The sequence below is a fragment of the Rhinoraja longicauda genome, chromosome 15, assembly GCF_053455715.1.
Source record: "Rhinoraja longicauda isolate Sanriku21f chromosome 15, sRhiLon1.1, whole genome shotgun sequence".
Taxonomy (NCBI): Eukaryota; Metazoa; Chordata; class Chondrichthyes; order Rajiformes; family Arhynchobatidae; genus Rhinoraja; species Rhinoraja longicauda.
Window position 1 is genome coordinate 8,578,916 of NC_135967.1, and position 19,293 is coordinate 8,598,208.

At 47.1% G+C, this 19,293-nt stretch overlaps 1 protein-coding gene across 1 annotated transcript; it reads right to left on the reverse strand.

The window, feature by feature from the left end:
- Positions 1 to 303: 303 nt before the first annotated feature.
- On the reverse strand, positions 304 to 3,988 carry slc25a5 (solute carrier family 25 member 5). Its single transcript, XM_078412169.1, has 4 exons — positions 3,750 to 3,988; positions 1,777 to 2,260; positions 1,543 to 1,683; positions 304 to 733 (listed from the first exon to the last, which is right to left on the reverse strand). Exons 1-4 carry the CDS (start codon positions 3,861 to 3,863, stop codon positions 576 to 578), a joined length of 897 nt encoding a protein of 298 aa, XP_078268295.1. The 5' UTR covers positions 3,864 to 3,988; the 3' UTR covers positions 304 to 575.
- Between the last annotated feature and the right edge of the window lie 15,305 nt (positions 3,989 to 19,293).

Sequence of the window (19,293 nt, forward strand, 5' to 3'; positions counted from 1 at the left end):
GTGTCTATCTTTGGCGAAACATTTTGTTTCCTTGCTATCAAATCATAATATACATAATGCGTACAATGCAGCACAGTGGCAGAGCTGCTGACTCAGAGAATGGCTATTAGAACAGGGAGCTGAAGGGTGTGCAGTATTTCAGGGAACACCTTCAGATAAAGCATGACTCATCCCTGGAATGTGGAAAAGGAATATTAACTGCCAAACAGGCTAATCCAACATACATCCAAATATGCTGGCTAAACGGACGCTGTGAAAAGATGTACAAATACTTTCTCAGAAGTTACACGAATAACGACGGCAGCCATTTACACTGTTAATTTTATTTTTAGTTACAGTCATTTAAAAAGAGCAGACCGGCCAGCTGGATGAAGTGATTTAGTCCCATCATATGGAATGATACTAAGTGTACAGAGGATGATTGTGGTCACTTAACAAGGTCGCTTCATAACCCAAACCACAGATATTTACCAGATGGGCCCCTATAAATAGGTGTAATTTGATAAAGTCCATGAATGTACAAGATATGTTACAAGTACAACACTGGTTCACGCAACATCGACGTCTGTGACCATTTAAACATATTTCTTGAATTCATCATACAAGACCAGCACAAAAGCACCACCCATGCCTCTCAGCACATTGGACCAGGCACCTTTGAAGAAAGCTTTGCCACCCTCATCATTAAGGATCTTCTTCCAGCAGTCAATTGTTCCTTTGTACATGATGTCAGCTGGAAGCAGAAAAAAAGGTTGACTCCCTCAAAGCTCCAAATAACAGTTTCCAGCCAAGCAATGTTGCCCTCCCTTGCCCAAAGCAGAGGTTTCTAAAAATCTATACAACGCATGTATGGAAAAATCAAAGATGGACACAAAATGCTGGAGTAACGCAGCATCTCTGGGGAGGAGGGGGTGACATTTCTTGTCGAGGCCCTTCTTCAGACTGAAGGGTCTCGACCCGAAACGTCATCCATTCCTTCTCTCCAGAGATGCTGCCTGTCCCACTGAGTTACTCCAGTATTTTATGTCTATGGAAAATCAAAGCAGCCACTTATCAAAATCTCATTGATTGGAGTGACAATCTAAACCTCACTGCCAAGAACAGCAGTTGAAAGCACGATCTTGCTGTTGTACATTGGCTTCACCCCTCCTCTGAAGGCCAACATTAGCACCTGTGCACCAAAACCAGACAGCAAAACAGCAGAAGGTAGAAACAAAGAATCACAGATGTTGGTTGGTACACAAAAGGTCATAAAGTGCTGCAGTAACTCAGCAGGTCAGGCAGCATCTCTGGAGACAATGAAGAAGCTTTTTGCTGTATCTCACTACACATGTCAATAAGGTCCCTATTCGAGCATCACCTATCCATGTTCTCCAGAGATGCTGCCTGGCCTGATGAGTTACTCCAGTACTTCGTGTCCATGTCCTACTACCAGGTATATGCATAAAATTGAAATATGCAGTACTGAATGTACCACAAGTCCAACGAACAACATGCACAATATTCTACATGCTCGCAGCCATTTAACAGAAGCAAACTCACATCCTTTCAGCCCAGACTGCATCATCATACGACGTCTCACTGTGTCGAATGGGTAGGAGGTCACACCGGCCACGGCCGTGACAGACTGAGCTATCATCCAACTGATCATAATATGGGTGTTCTTGGGATCTGGGAGCATTCCTGGGGAAAGAGAGAGGGTCAACACATTTTAAACTGATGGGGTGCATGCACCTCAAAGGCACGGATGAACGGGCAAGGAGATTCCAGGCTCACCTTTGGCGGTGTCGTAGATTCCAAAGTAAGCAGCCCGGTAAATGATGATGCCTTGTACGGACACGTTGAAGCCCTGGTACAGGCCCTTCAAACCATCCGACCTGAAGATCTTGGTCAGGCAATTACCCAAACCAGAGAACTCTCGCTCTGCCCCGGATTTGCCGACGTCAACCGCCAGGCGCGTTCGGGCGAAGTCGAGCGGGTAGACGAAGCAGAGGGACGTGGCACCGGCAGCACCGCCGGAAGCCAGGTTACCCGCAAAGTAACGCCAGAACTGTGTCTTGTCAATGCCGCCAAGGAAGAACTGTTTGTACACATCTTTGAAAGCAAAGTTGAGGGCCTGGGTGGGAAAGTATCTGATCACATTGGCCAAATTCCCACGCCAGAAGGAAAGGAAACCTTGCTCTTTGGGGATGCGTACAACACAGTCAATGATGCCTTTGTATTGCTGGTCCACTGCGATCTGTCTGCTCGCATGTTGCACCTGTAACAGACATGGTCAAGATGTAGAAGCAAGGAACTGCAGGTGCTCGCTTACACAAAAGTGCTGGAGTAACCCAGCAGATATTCTCCAGAGATGTCACCTGACCCACTAAGCTACTCCAGCACTGTGTCCTTTATGGAAAAAAAAACCAAATGCCCATTAAATCAAGCACCAAGGCCAGATGTGACCAGCCTGGAATCTATACATAAACACCGTGTGGCTGCTGCAGAAGGCTGGAAGCAAGCAGTAAGCCCGCCCACAAGAGCTAAGGTGACCCTGACTCGATTTCCAAGTGGCCAGGCACAATTTGACCTTCCCGCTGCACAATGTTCTAGCAGACGTTGCCCTTCCGGCAGCACCGGAGATGAATTGGATACTGGACCTTTAATGCACCGGGTGAGAGGAAGAGACACGGGCAGACACACACACACACACACACGGTGTGTAAAGGCCAGGTATCCTCCAGATCCAACCCCTCTCCCCGCACTTTCGGCAGCCGGTCAATGCCACAACAGCAGCAAGCCGGCTAAAGACCACAGTATGTGCTGTGCACAAAGTGACCTTGTAGGACAGAGACAACCTCTGGGTGGAGAGGAGAAGAGGAGAGTCGAAGCGCGCACATTCCAGTCTGCAGGAGACGTGACCCGAGCGCATTCGGCCCCTCTAGCGCTGATAGCCCATTCCCCTCCCTCCCTCACCACCATCCGCCTGTTTAACTGTGGCCTTCGTCCGAAGGGGAAGGAAAGGAAAGGTCAGACCAGGCAGGGCCCGACGCCGCTTCCTCTTCTCTAGATCCTCCCACCTCCTCAACCCGGCTACTCTACCCCAGCCGGTCCCTCCAGCCCGACCATTAGTCCCGCATCCCTCTCCCCCAGGGAGGATGCAGCAGCGAAGGTGGAGCTGCAGCTGCCGACATGCGCCTCCTCCCTCCATCCCTCCATCAAGACAGGCCGCGCTCCTGGCTTCTCCTTGCCACGACCTTGGTTCCTTTACAGGGCACGACGTCTCCAAATGCATTACGCGGAAACATCTTAACAACCCGCTCGGCGCAGTAAGCGCACACACACGCACACAGATATACACACGCACAGATAGATACACACGCACAGATAGATACACACGCACACACAGCTCGGGTGCAATATTCAACCTGCATGAATGCGGAGCATTTATTTGCACGTTTAATCCGCACTGAGTCTGTCGCTCTCGGGGAGGGGAGGGATGGATGGGGATGGGCTTGGGAGGAAGCTAGCTCCATTTTACATCCAATGCCCTCCAATGCAAGGTCTGAAAACGACACACACACACACACACACTTCCTCCTCTTGGAGTCTGCATTCCCGTCTTGTTTAAAGCCTGTTACCGCTGGCACATCGCACGCATTGCCCGGAGCGGAGCGGAGCGGAGCGGAGCGGTTCGGTTCGCGTTAGCACTGGCCACTGCGGGTGTGGAGACGGGAGGGAGGGAGGGAGGGGGAGACCTGGGTTACCTGCAGCAACAGCTTCACTCTCTCGATGGGAGCCACTGCGGTCTTGGAGATGGCAGCGGCCACGCCGCCGGCCATGAAATCCTTGGCGAAGCTGATAACCTTGTCCGACGCCATGCTGGTTGATGTTTGTTTGTTTGTTTGTTTGTTCCAAACGCCGGGCTGTGATCGTTACTGGGCGGAGAGAGGTCTAACCGACCGAACACCACTCGAGCCGGCGCCGATGAAATGGCCGATGTTGCAGCGGAAGCGCGGCTTTAAGGCGCCGGGGAGGCCCGCGGGAGCGCGCGCGCGCCCCCGACCCATCATTGGCGGACGGCGGCGCGCCCCACCGCCTCATTGGCTGCACCGGTGGCTCCCGCCTCCCCCCCGTCCGGGGAGGCTCGTGCAGCGGGGCGCGCCTCGGGACAGCGGGGGCGCGCGTAGGGAAAGCGGTCCCGCGGGAGCGCGCGCAGGGAGCATTGCCCCCCCCGGGAGAGCGCGCACTGACTGGCACCAGGTAGCTCGGCCGGCGGGAGCGCGCACACTGAGCATTGTCCCGGGAGAGCGACCCGCGGGAGCGCGCACATTGAGCATTGTCCTGGGAGTGCGACCCGCGGGAGCGCGCACATTGAGCATTATCCCGGTAGAGCGGCCCGCGGGAGCGCGCACATTGAGCATTATCCCAGTAGAGCGGCCCGCGGGAGCGCGCACACTGAGCATTGTCCCGGGAGAGCAGCCGGCGGGAGCGCGCACATTGAACATTGTCCTGGGAGAGCAGCCGGCGGGAGCGCGCACACTGAGCATTGTCCTGGGGAGCGACCCGCGGGAGCGCGCACATTGAACATTGTCCTGGGAGAGCAGCCGGCGGGAGCGCGCACCTGCACTGGGAAGCCAGGGCCCGGCCTCTGCAACTGGGACAGTGTTTGTCCCCGCAATATTGATGCACAGGAGACCAGGGCCCGGGATCTGCAAGTGTCAGTGTCTGCAACATAGTTACCGAGGAGCCCAGGCCCGGGCTCTGTATCAGTAATACAGCCGCAATATTGTTCCATTCCCCGCAGTATTGATACAGCGCCCGCCGAGGGAATCCCCAAACTAATAGTCACTATTAGATGGAGGGGGAACCAGCAACACAATCCATATCCCCGAAGGACACACAGTGCTGGAGTAACTTAGCAGGTCAGGCAGCATCCGTGGAGAACATGGGAGGTGGCAATTCGGGTGTAGACCCTCATGCCTACTTTGAATCCACTACAAAATCTTCTCAAAGTATGCCTACTTTGAAGAAATTATCTCTTCAAGCCCATTGCCACATCCTTGAAGGTCACATTGTAAGCTACCATTGGACTATTAACCACTACAAGCTCAAACTAAACACCAAACGAAATAGACTTTGGGGCATTGTTTTCTTTTTTTGGATTATTTTTTATATTTGTTTTTTTATATACTGAACTTTTTCTTGTTTATTATGGTGTCTGCAGTGTAATCTGTTGACATATCTCTTATACTGCTGCAAGTAAGAATTTCATTGAAGATAGACACAAAATGCTGGAGTAACGCAGGCAGCATTTTTGGAAGGAAGGAATGGATGACATTTCGGGTCGAGCTTCAGACTCATTGTTCTGTTTCGGGACAAATATAACAATAAAACTCTCATGACTCGTCACCGGCTTGTAGAAACAAGGACCTGCTGGAGTTACTTGGCCTAAAGAAGTCTGTAGAAGGGTCCCAAAAATGAACCATTCTATGTTCTTCAGGGATGCTGTCTGACCGGCTAAGTTATTCCTGCCTGACCAGCTGAGTTACTCCTGCACTGTGTATCTTTCTTTTGTCACCAGCTTGCATTTGATTTAAAACACACATATACTGGAGGAGCCCAGTGGGCCAGGCAGTATTTCTGAAGGAAATGGATCGGTGATGTTTTGGGTTCGGGACTCTTCTTCAGACACCACAAATGAACTGCAGATAGAGTCATACAGTACCAAAACATGCCCTTTGGCCCAACTATTGAGGGCGTGCAGCGTAGGTTTACTAGGTTAATTCCCGGAATAGCGAGACTGTCATATGTTGAAAGACCGGAGCGACTAGGCTTGTATACACTGGAATTTAGATGGATGAGAGGGGATCTTATCGAAACGTATAAGATTATTAAGGGGGTTGGACACGTTAGAGGCAGGAAACATCCAGATCCAGATCCAGGGGCCACAGTTTAAGAACTGCATCACTGAAATAAAATCTTGGCTTCAATTCAATTTCCTCAAACTCAACTGCGATAAATCTGAAATCATCATCATTGGACCAAAAACCCTCACCAAATCCACCCACAACTTCACCCTCAATATTGATGGTTTCCCAGTATCCACCTCCCCTCACATCCGGAATCTTGGAATCATCTTTGATCAAACCCTCTCCTTTGACAAACACATCAAACACATCACCAAGACAGCCTTCTTCCATCTCAAAAACATCGCCCGTCTCCGTCCATCCCTCTCCTCCACAGCTGCAGAAACCCTCATCCACGCCTTCATCACCTCCCGTCTGGACTACTGCAACAGCTTCCTCTATGGTTCACCCTCAAAAATCATCAACAAACTCCAACACATCCAGAACTCCGCTGCCCGTCTACTCACCCACTCCCCGATCCGTGACCATATCACCCCCGTCCTTTACAAGCTCCACTGGCTCCCCATCCCCCAGAGAATCCAGTACAAAATCCTCCTCATGACCTACAAAGCCCTCCATAACCTGGCCCCATCCTACCTGACTGACCTCCTCCACAGACACACTCCAACCCGTAACCTCCGCTCTGCTGCTGCTAACCTCCTGTCCCCCCCCATCCGGACCAAACTCAGATCTTGGGGGGACAGGGCTTTCTCCATCGCTGCTCCCACACTCTGAAACTCACTACCCCAAACCGTCAGGGACTCCTCCTCACTCACCACATTCAAAACATCACTGAAGTCTCACCTGTTCAGCACTGCCTTCAATCACTGACCGTCACCTCACCTTCTTTTTCCTTTTCTGTTCGTTTACTTATTTATCTATTTATTTTCTTTTATGTTTTAGTAAACCTTGTAAAGCGTCTTTGAGTGTTTAGAAAAGCGCTATATAAATGTAATGTATTATTATTATTATTATTAAGAATAAGGGGTAGGCCATTTAGAACGGAGATGAGGAGAAACATTTTCAGTCAGAGAGTTGCGAATCTGTGGAATTCTCTGCCTCAGAAGGCAGTGGAGGCCAACTCTCTGAATGCATTCAAGAGAGAGCTAGCTCTTAAGGATAGCGGAGTCAGGGGGTATGGGGAGAAGGCAGGAACAAGGTACTGATTGAGAATGATCAGCCATGATCACATTGAATGGCGGTGCTGGCTCAAAGGGCCAAATGGCCTACTCCTGCACCTATTGTCTATTGCCCATGACCACCAAGATGCCCCATCTGCACTAGTCCCACCTGCCTGTTTGCGTTTGGCCCATAACCTTCTAAATCCTTTTCCCTGAACCTGTCCAAATGCTTTTTAAATGAGATGCAGATGCAGGAATCTTGAGTAAAACACAAAGTGCTGGAGTCTGAAGAAGTGTCACCTATCCATGTCCCCCAGAGATGTAGAAACTAGGAACTGCAGTAACTCAGTGGGTCAGGCAACATCTCTGGATAATATGAAAGGTCCCTGACCAAAACCTCATATATCCATGTCATAGAATAGAACCAGGGAACATAGAAGATAGGTGCAGAAGTAGGCCATTCGGCCCTTTGAGCCAGCACCGCCATGCAATATGATCATGGCTGATCATCCAAAATCAATACCTCGTTCCTTCTTTTTCCCCATATCCCTTGATTCCATTAGCCCTAAGAGCTATATCTAACTCTCTCTTGAAAACATCCAGTAAATTGGCATCCACTGCCTTCTGTGGCAGAGAATTCCTCTGGAAATGCTGCCTGACTTGCTGTTACGCTAGCACTTTGTGTTTTACTCGAGATTTTGGCATTTGTATCTCCATGTATCTCCATCTTGCATTTTTCTTATACCCTTTCACATGATACTCAGTGAGTCAAACTGCTGCTTTCAAAGTTAGCGTCAACTCATTACAAATTTAGTAGTAGTAATCAAATCAAGGGTCATGCAAGAAGGAAATTAGAGGGTTTTTTTGTTTTAAATCTTTGCAATATGTTGCTGACTTTTATAAAATGTGTGGTAGGGGATTTATTGTTTTGGGTCAAGTCATGGTCAGTGGAAAGCCTCCTTCACTCTTTTACCTTTTTCTGTTCCTTGCTATTGTTCCTTGTCCTCCTGTAATTTAGTCTTCTTATTAAGAGGAATATGCAAGTCTTTTATTTCTCCGTTTGTTTTTTTTTGCAGTATTTTATTACTCAGGTTTGATTTTGAGCCACAAACTTACATGGTCCAGATTTAGGTCATGTTTAGAATATACTCTATTAGTTGTATTAGCCATTTAGGTTGAGTTCCCCTTTAAAGATGCTGGGACACCCTTGTCAAATAGTAAGCAGTGACCATAACAATACAATACAATATAATACAATACAATATATCTTTATTGTCATTGTACAGGGGTACAACGAGATTGGGAATGCGCCTCCCATACGATGCAATAATTTAGTTAATTTAAACAACAGCAACCCAACGAAACAAATTGTAACAGTTTTAAGACAGAATAAAGTGCAAGTAGATCTGTGCCGGATCACTGTGCGATGTGACCATCCGGCTCAGCAGGACCGGTTCATAGCAGCTATGGCCCTGGGGATGAAGCTGTTCCTGAGTCTGGAGGTGCGGGCGTAGAAGGCCTTGTATCGTCTGCCCGATGGAAGGAGTTCGAACAGACTGTTGCAGGGGTGTGAAGAGTCTTTGTGGATGCTGGTGGCTTTTCTGAGGCATCGTGTGTTGTAGATGCTCTCCAAGTCTGGTAGCTGTGTTCCGATGGTCCTCTGAGCTCTATGGACTACCCGCTGAAGAGCTTTCCTCTCTGCCTCTGTGTAGCTGAGGTACCACACAGGGATGCCATGCGTTAGGATGCTCTCTATGGTGCAGCGGTAGAATGTCGTCAGCAGCTGTTGGGGTAGACCAGACTTTTTCAGTGTTCTTAGGTAGAACAGTCGTTGCTGTGCCTTCTTGACCAGCGCAGCAGTGTTATTGGACCATGTTAGGTCCTTCGAGATGTGAGTGCCCAGAAACTTGAAGCTGGACACTCTCTCCACACTGTCCCCGTTGATAGAGATCGGGGCGTATTCCCCGTTATGTGACCTACGGAAGTTGATGATCAGCTCCTTGGTCTTGGTGGTATTTAGGGACAGGTTGTTATCTGAGCACCAGTCCGCCAGGTTCTGCACCTCCGCTCTGTATTTTGTTTCATCACCGTTGGTGATAAGCCCGATCACCGTTGTGTCGTCTGCAAACTTGACAATGGTGTTGGTGTCGAATGCAGGAACACAGTCGTGTGTGAAGAGGGAGTAGAGCATGGGGCTCAGAACACAGCCCTGTGGTGTGCCGGTACTCAGGGTGATAGTGGAAGACAGGTGCAGGCCCATTCTCACTGCCTGCGGTCGCTCCAGCAGGAAGTCCAGGATCCAGTCGCATAACGACGAGCTGAGGCCTAGCTGGTGATTATGAGTTAAGAAGATTATGAGTTTAAACTGAAGGCTGGAGATTTGATTGCAGGTGCCCAGAACTCATTTTAATACAGTGCTCTGGGATATCTGCATTGCCAAGCGCAGTCTTTCAGATGTGATGCAAAATTAAAGCATTATTGACCAAACTGAAGCATAATAAAAAGGAACAATTCGAGGAGGCGCAGAGGAGATGTGATTGAAGTTGATAATGCACTCTCGGGATTGTAATGCACTCTAGGGATTGTAATGCAGTCTAGGGATTGCAATGCAGTCTAGGGATTGCAATGCAGTTTCGGGATTGCAATGCAGTTTCGGGATTGCAATGCAGTCTAGGGATTGCAATGCACACTAGGGATTGTATTGCAGTCTAGGGATTGTAATGCACTCTAGGGATTGTAATGCAGCCTAGGGATTGATTTGCAGTCTCGGGATTGTAATGCAGTCTAGGGATTGTAATGCAGCCTCGGGATTGTAATGCAGTCTAGGATTGTATTGCAGTCTAGGGATTGTAATGCACTCTAAGGATTGTAATGCAGTATAGGATTGTATTGCAGTCTAGGATTGTAATGCAGCCTAGGGATTGTAATACAGTTTCAGGATTGTAATGCACTCTAGGGATTGTAATGCAGTCTAGGGATTGTAATGCACTCTAGGGATTGTAATGCAGTCTAGGGATTGTAATGCAGCCTAGGGATTGATTTGCAGTCTCGGGATTGTAATGGAGTCTCGGGATTGTAATGCAGTCTAGGGATTGTAATGCAGTCTAGGTTGTAATGCACTCTAGGGATTGTAATGCAGTCTAGGGATTGTAATGCAGTCAAGGGATTGTAATACACTATAGGAATTGTAATGCAGTCTAGGGATTGTAATACAGTTTCAGGATTGTCATGCCGTCTAGGATTGTAATGCAGTCTAGCGAATGTAATGCATGCCAGATATTGAGGGGCAAAGCCCAGTGAGCACACCCCACAAACAAGGGAAGGAATATCCCCACAAGGGGCTACATGAGTGGCAAGGGTGTTCTCTTTAAAGATAGGCACAAAGATAACACCACTATGACACAGATAGACACAGAGCGCTGGAGTAACTCAGCGGGTCAGGTAGCATCTCTGGAGAGCATGGATGGGTGGCATTTCGGGTCGGGACCCTTCTTCTAATTGAAAGTAGGGGGTGAGGAGGAGAAAGAGGTGAAGGCGAGAAAAGACTAGGATAAATCAGGTCAGGGACCTTTCTTATAGGCAACAGATGACCTCAGGCGGGGTGGTGCTCTGGTATGGCACTATTGAATAGTTGTACCCCTGGGTACAATGACAATAAAGATATATTGTATTGTATTGTATTGTATAGACACTGAGAATGTATGAAGAGTCTTTGTACAGTATTTAATTTTAATTCCGAATAAAGTTTATTTTTGAAATAAAAATGCTATATATATATACAGTAATGAGGTCAACTGAAAGAAGTGTTGTGGGCAATGATGCATCTTTGCTTAATACCAGTCTGCCCATCGAACAGTACAGTACAGGAACAGGCCCTTCGGCCCACAATGTCTGCCGAACATCATCTAATCTCCATTAATTTCCATCATTAATCACTTGTCAGGGCCCCTCTCTTCCCAAATGCATGTATATCTTATCCCTTTTCATATATCTCAGCCAGAGCTCCTGCAACTTTCTCTCGAGATTCCCACAGTTTCCTATGGTAAATCTGATCCAGTAGAGTTATCTATCTTCATATGTTTTAATATATCCAGAACATCCTCAACTGCAATACCGACTAATCACAAGACATCGCTGTTAACATTCCCAAACCCCCCAGTCTTCATGCCCTTCTCCATGGTTAAAATAGAGGAGAAATATTCATTGAGGACTTTGCCCATCTCCTGTGGCTGCACACAGAGGACCACTTTGGTTTCTGTGGGGCCCTAGTCTCTCTCCAGTTACTCTTTTCCCCTTAATATACTTATAACATCTCTTTGGATTCTCCTTAATCTTATTTGTCAGAGCAATCTCATGCCTCCTATTTGTCTTCCTAATTTCCTTCTTAAGCATCCTCCTTGATCCCACTTACTCCTCCAGGGACTCGTGTTTTCTTTTTTCTGACCAGAGCATCAATTTCTCTCATTGTGTAGGATTACTTATTCCTACCTGCCTCGATCTCTCATTATGGCACGTTAAAAGCCTTGCACTCTGCGGATATCCCTTTGCCTGCTAGCTTACAGAGTATGTGGACTTTCAGAAGGCCTTTAATGAAGACCCAGATAGAGGTTAATGTGAAAAATTATAGCACATAGAATTGGGGGTAAAGTGCAATTGCGTTGAACATTGGCAAATAGACACGAAACAGGGAATAGGAGTATATGGGTCTTTTTGCGTTTGTAGACAATGGCTTTAGCGACACCACAGGAATCAGAGCTTGTGTCTGAAAACAGTGACTACCAGGTCAATAATAGCTTCTCCCCCACAAATATCAGGCTGACTAACACTACACAACACTAACTTCAAATATGAACTTCTTTGGCCTGTCTTTGGTTGCACTAAGGAAGTTGGGGGGTTTTTGTGCACTAGTATTATGGTTATTAATTTACTGATTTTTAATTTATTATACATTACCTACACGTATTGTTCTCATAGGCCTGTTGTGCTGCTGCAAGAAAGAATGCAATTGTTCCGTTCTCGGTACATATGACAATTAAACCCTCTCAACCTGGCTCTTGACTCTTGTGACCTCTCTATTCACAATACATATCAACTATTTGAGGTGGGAACTGAATATAATGTGTCTAACTCTGCCTAGAGCATGAAAGTGGCTATAATTGTAAGTTAGAAAGTAAATGGTATGTTGGCCTTCATTGCAGGAGGGTTTGATTGACTAGTTCAAACTGATTAACAGATGCAACATGGAAACAGGGCCTAGGCCCACCGAGTTCACACTGACCATCGATCACCCATTCACAGGTTCAGGATGAACCATGACACGGACCCTTGCAACCTTCTCCAGACCCTCTTTGCAAATCCACACTCTGCGAAGAGGTGGGCAACCGTCTCCTCTCCATAGCAGCCGTCACGAGGGCAGTGTGCGCTGGTAGTAAGAGTCAAATGGAACAGGAAGGATCTGACTGGGAGGGCTCCCCTCACCGCCAGCCAAGCCAGGTCTTGGTGCTTGTTGGTTAGTTCTGGCGATGAGGCATTTTGCCAGACAAGCTGGGCAGTCTGCTCTGGGAACCACGCCACAGGATCCATGGAGTCATTCCCCTGCAGTGCCTGCAGGACGTTCCGTGCTGACCACTGCCCGATGGACTTGTGGGCAAAGGTGTCGTTCTGGAACAACCTTTCCACAAAGGACAGATGGTGCGGTAATGTCCAGCTGACTGGCACATTGTGCGGCCTCTGCGCCAGGCCCTTCCTTCGCGACACCGGGGACAGGTAGAACCTCAGCAGGTAGTGACACGTGGTCCCCACCTGCTTTGGCTCTACGAACAGCTTGAAGCAGCCACACACAAAGGTACTGAATGGCCGAGTTGGCTCGAAGTGCAGTGTGGCCCACTCCTGCTCCTATTTATCTTGTTTCTATATTTCAAAGCAACCCTATTTCATTGATTAAACATAAACCAAAGGACAGATTTATAATGTTTTTAAATTAACTGGGTTTTGATTTAAAATATGTAACCTGCTGCACTGAAATGTATGGTTTCCTATTTTAAATAGTTTTGTATTTCTTGTGATCATTAATGTAGATGAATGATCAGTAAATTCGGTAAATATAAAAATGACGTTGTATTGATAGTGCGACTCTTAATTGGGATGGAATTGATCCTGTCACTGAAAATACATTCTCCATTAAAATCCTACTCTATTTGTTCATGTTATGATCCTGGTATTTTTTTGCTGCAGATTTAACACATGATTTACTTGTAGAAGGCTGCACATTTCATGTTTGGTAAAGATTAATTTCTCTTTGTGGTATTTCTTTCCACAAACTACTGCTACATAACAGGGAACCAGCCTGTCAGTATGGATTACGAAGACTCGTTGATACCTGCACCACATCCAGATTTCCAATGGTAACATAACAAGCGGTATCAAACTACAGCAGAGCAGGAAAGAAGCCAAATGGGAATAACAATATCAGTATAGATAATGCAAAATACGGTACAAAGATGGTACAAAGCAAAATTCTGCAACAGATCGGGTGGCGCAGCTGGTAGGGATGCTGCCTCACAGCGCCAGGGACCCGGGTTTGATCCTGACCACGTGTGCTGACAGTGTGGAGTTTGCAGGGTGCCACAATGGCTCAGCTGGTAGAGCCGCCGCCTCAGAGCTCCAGCTACCTGAGTTTAATTCTGACCTTGGGTGCTGTTTGTGTGAGGTTTGCATCTTCTCTGTGACAGCGTGGGTTTCCTCCGGGCGCTCTGGTTTCCTCCCACATCCCAAAGACATGCGGGGTTGTAGATCAATTGGCCCTCTGTAAATTGTCCACAGTGTGTAGGGAGTGGAAGAGAAAGTGGAATGACATAGAACTAATGTGAACAGATGGTTGATGGTCGGCTTGGAATAAGTGGGCCCAAGGAACTGTTTCCTTGCCTTATCTCTAAACTAAACTAAACAGACTTAAGAACAGTTTCTACCATCAGGCCATCAGGCTTCTGAACTCATAAACACATTTCAAATCATATATGTTGGTTATTTTTAATATTGTCTTTTTACCTATTTTTAATATTGTCTTTTTACCTTACTAATGCCATTTTCTAAATCTTATTTATCCTTGGAATATTACTGCTGAGGTGACCCGTTGTCTTGTCAAATACATTTCATTGTATCGTTGACCCTGTGCAACCTACATATGACAAATAAAAATTATTATTATTATTATTATTATATCCAAAACCCGCTAACTCTGCCCCCCAAGTCCAATATCACATATCACATATCCTGCTTTGGAAATGTAATCACTTTTTCTTCTTCGTCACTGGCCTGAACCCTGGAACTCTCTATCTAAACTCTTTTGTTTCTACAAACAAAAAGGGAGGGAAATTGAATTATTTTTAATCGGCATCTGCGCTGTGGACTTCCTGAAGGAAGAGTGTGTGCTTAAAATGAGATGAGGATAAATGTCTTCACTCAGAGGATGGTAAACATTTAGAATTCTCTGTCCCAGGATATTGTGGAAACTCAGTCACTGTTTAGTTTAGCTTAGTTCAGAGATACAGCGCAGAAACAGACCGCACAGACCAGCGATCCCCACACATTAACACTATCCCACACACTAGGGACAATGTACATTTACACCAAGCCAATCAACCTACAAGCCTGGACGTCTTTGGAATGTGGGAGATCTCGGAGAAAACCCACGCAGGTCTCGGGGAGAACAAACAAACTCCGTACAGACAGCACCCGTAGTCAGGATTGAACCTGGGTCTCTGGTGCTTAAAGGCAGCAACTCTACTGCTGCATCACCGTGCCACCCCTGATTTAATTTTAAACAGAATTGAGGATGTGAAAGGAATTGAGAAATATGAAGGTAGTACAGAAAAATAGTACTGAGGTAGAAGATCAATCACAACCTTGTGATTAACGGCATGGGCTTGAAGGGCCGAATGCCCTCTACTCTATCTCATGTTCTGATTTTACCACAGGCCAGTGTATAATGTTTTCATAATGGCAACGTGCTAGGCCTTTCTTGGGTAGCAAAGGGAAGTTTACGCTTAACCTGATGAAATTATAATGAAGCGCCATCTGGCTGAGAGATTGATTGAGTTGTGGACAAACCAACATAAAAAGCAAAAAAAGAGAGAGAGAGAGAGAGAGAGAAAGAAAGAGAGAGAGAGAGAGAAAGAGAGAGAGAGAGAGAGAGAGAGAGAGAGAGAAAGAAAGAGAGAGAGAGAGAGAAAGAGAGAGAGAGAGAGAGAGAGAGAGAGAGAGAGAGAGAGAGAGAGAGAGAGAGAGAGAGAGAGAGAGAGAGAGAGAGAGAGAGAGAGAGAGAGAGAGATTCACAAAATGCTGTAGTAACTCAGCAGGTCGGGCAGCATCTCGGGAGAGATTCATTCCTTCTCTCCCGAATGATTTTAATGTCATACGCCCCCTGGTGGACAGTCACAAATATCATGGACTTCCATCAACTTCTCTACTCCGTTACATTGACGACTGCATTGGTGCTACCTCCTGCACCCATGCAGAACTCATGGACTTCATCAACTTCACCACCAATTTCCATCCCGCACTCAATTTTACTTGGACCATCTCCGACACCTCCCTCCCCTTTCTTGATCTCACAGTCTCCATCGCAGGAAATAGACTATTGGCTGACCAATATTACAAACCCACTGACTCCTACAACTATCTCAACTACACTTCTTCCCACCCTGCTTCCTGCAAAGACTCTATCCCCTACTCCCAATTCCTCCGTCTATGCTGCATCTGCGTTCAAGATGAGGTGTTCCATACCAGGACATCCGAGATGTCCTCATTCTTTAGGGACCAGAGGTTCCCCTCCCCCATCATAGATGAGGCCCTCACTCGTGTTTCTTCTGTACCCTGCAGCTCTGCCCTTGCTCCCCCTCCCCCTAGTCGCAACAGAGACAGAGTCCCCCTAGCCCTTACCTTTCACCCCATCAGCCATCGCATACAACACATAATCCTCTGAAATTGTTGCCACCTCCAACGGGATCACAACACGAGTCACATCTTCCCATCTCCACCCCTTTCCGCCTTCCGCAGTGATCGTTCCCTCCGCAACTCCCTGGTTAATTCATCCCTTCCCACCCAAACCACCCCCTCCCCAGGTACCTTCCTCTGCAACCGCAGAAGATGAAACACCTGTTCCTATACCTCCTCCCACGACTCTGTCCAGGGACCCCGACAGTCCTCTCAGGATAGGCAGAGGTTCACTTGCACCTCCTCCAACCTCATCTACTGTATCGGTTGTTCAAGATGTGGACTCTTATACATCGGCGAGACCAAACGTAGACTGGGCGATCATTTTGCGGAACACCTTCGCTCAGCCCGCATGAACCTACCTGATCTCCCGGTTGCCAGACACTTTAATTCTCCTTCCCATTTCCACACTGACCTTTCCGTCCTAGGTCTCCTCCATTGTCAGAGTGAGGCTAAACACAAATTGGAGGAACAGCATCTCATATTTCGCTTTGGCAGCTCACAGCCCAGTGGTATGACTTTTGATTTCTCTCACTTCAAGTAACCCCGGCATTCCCTCTCTCTCTATCCTCCCCCACCCAAGTCACACTAGCTTCTCGTTTTCACCCTACAAACAGCTAACAATGGCCTGTTTCCTTTATCATCGTTACGTTTTTGCATATCTTTCATTCATAGTTCTTTATCTCTCAACATTATCGCCTGTATCCCTCGTTTCCCTTATCCCTAACCAGTCTGAAGAAGGGTCCTGACCCGAAACGTCACCCACTCCTTCTCTCCAGAGATGCTGTCTGTCCCGCTGAGTTACTCCAGCTTTTTGTGTCTATCTTTGGTTTAAACCAGCATCTGCAGTTCCTTCCTACACAAATATCTGAGACACAAAATGCTGGACTAACTCAACGGGTCAGGCAGCATCTCTGGAGAAAAGGAATAGGTAGCATTTTGGCTGGAGACCATTTCTTCAGACATGAGCGAGTAGGTGAGTATGGGTCAGAGGCAACCAAGGAGTTTGCATCCAACAGCAATGAATGAGAATGCCAGGAGCCAGGGACATCAATATCCATGCTTAGTTTAGCCAATGTTTGGCTCAAATAAAGTATGTTCATAGAAATATTAATCAGAATTAGGGAATTTTATAGGAGAACAGATTTTTTGCCCAATCAAGTTTATCTGACCTTTTTACTCTATGTGAAGTAGTCCCACAGTTCTTTCTGCTCACGATATCCGTTGACATTTTCTCCTTATCAAATAACTCAAGGTACAAAGGACATGATCAATAAAATATGGGACAGACCAGAACTTTGAAACTTCACATTTCAGTGACTGAGGTGTGATGATAACTGTAAGAACTAAGGTCACATCAGTGTTAAAGCAATTGAATTGTTAAGGCCACTTTCATTTCCAAGTGTGGGGGTTGGGTTGAGTTGAGTTTGAGTTTAGTTTAATGTCACGTGTACCGAGGTACAGTGAAAAGCTTTTTGTTGCGTGCTAACCAGTCAGCAGAAAGACAATACATGATTACAATCGAGCCATCCACAGTGTACAGGTACATGATAAAGGGAATAACATGAATAACGTTTAGTACAAGATAAAGTCCAGTAAAGTCCGATCAAAGATAGTCAGAGGGTCTCCAGTGTGGTAGACAGTAGCTCAGGACTGGATGGTTCAGTTGCTTGACAACAGCTGGGAAGAACCTGTCCCTGAATTGGGAGGTGTGCGTTTTCTCACTTCTGTACCTCTTGCCTGATGGGAGAGGGGAGAAGAGGGAGTGACCGGGATGAGACTGGTCCTTGATTATGCTGGTGGCCTTGCTGAGGCAGCGTGAAGTGTAGATGGAGTCAATGGGAGGAAGGTTGCTGGATGTCATATATCCGTTGTGACCCATTGGGCCATATGGTGGAAAGGACCCAATGGACCACAGCCCTGCCCCAGCAGCAGGCCTGGCTCGCCCGCTGCAGAACCGGCCACCCGCCTGTAGAGGGAGCCGCCGAACCCGGTCCCCACTCATTGCCGAGGACCAGAGAGGAGGGTGGAGGAAGATGGAAGGCTGAGGGGTGAAGATGGCCGGGCAAGGCTGGACGATCCGGATCGAGATGATGGCCGCATTGGGACTATATGGCCAGCCGAGGCTGGGATTTTGATGTTTAAAATGGTGCCAAAACCTGGCGACTCCAGCATACGGTGGGAATTTTCCTGTAAATTCTGTACTTCATCTTGGATTGTATTTATGTGTGGCAATAATTATACTGAACTGTATGCAAAAGATGAATTTCACCTAACCTTGGTACATGTGATAATAAAGAATCATTGAGCCAAATAATCAACGTGATCTGGTGGGATTCACCATGAGAAGGAACACGTGATATCTGATCTTTCCTCTCAACTTGCCTGTCCAGCCTCGACAACTCCTGATTCCCAATGGCCCAATAATCTTTGAATAAGCATCCACAGGTATCTGGGACAGGTAGCATGGTGGCGCAGCGGTAGAGCTGCTGCCTCACAGCGCCAGAGACCCGGGTTCGATCCTGACTACAGGTGCTGTCTGTACGGAGTTCGTGGGCTTTCTCCAAGATCTTTGATTTCCACCCACACTCCAAAGACATACATGTTTGTAGGTTAATTGTAAATTGACCCTGGTGTGTGTCGGGTAATATTGATATGTGGGGATCTTAGGTCGGTGCGGACTCGGTGGGCCGAAGGGCCTAATTTTATGCTGCATCTCTAAAGTCTAAAGATAATTCTAAGTATAACTCTTAGGAAGGAAATTCCTATTAATCTCATTCTCAAGTGTCTGACCCTTTTCCTGAGAAAATGGAGCCCTATTTTAGATTGAATCTCCAGGGGAAAGATCCTGACCATATGTCATATTTCACAGAGTGACATCTTTACTAAATCCAAAAATCGTAACTACTCGTAGCTGTCAGGAAGTATTAAAAAAAACTGGGGCCTCTTTTCTCTAGAAAAGAGAGAAAGGGAGGTGGTTGGGTGAAAGTCTTTGTGAAAGGATTCGGTCAGGCAAGGTCACGAAGTTGATTCTAATTTAGAATTTGGAAGTCTAAAATTAGTGGCCACAAATTTTACAAGATCATCATTAAATCCAAAGGTACATTCACCCAGAATGGTCAGATTTTTGAACCCGGGTCTCTGGCACTATAAGGCAGTAACTCTGCCGCCGCGCCACCCTGCTGCCCCTGAGGAGAGGTAGATTGGCTGATGGAGTTGGCTGGGGGAGGGGAAGTTGGAAACAGTGACTGGAGCTGGGAGGCAATGGGTGGAGGCAACAAATGGCC

Coding starts and splice junctions, on each gene's coding strand:
- slc25a5 (XM_078412169.1), bottom strand. CDS start 3,863: ATGGCGTCGGACAAGGTTATCAGCTTCGCCAAGGATTTCATGGCCGGC. Junction 2,261..3,749: donor GAGTGAAGCTGTTGCTGCAG/GTAACCCAGGTC, acceptor TGTCTGTTACAG/GTGCAACATGCGAGCAGACA. Junction 1,684..1,776: donor AATCTACGACACCGCCAAAG/GTGAGCCTGGAA, acceptor CTCTTTCCCCAG/GAATGCTCCCAGATCCCAAG.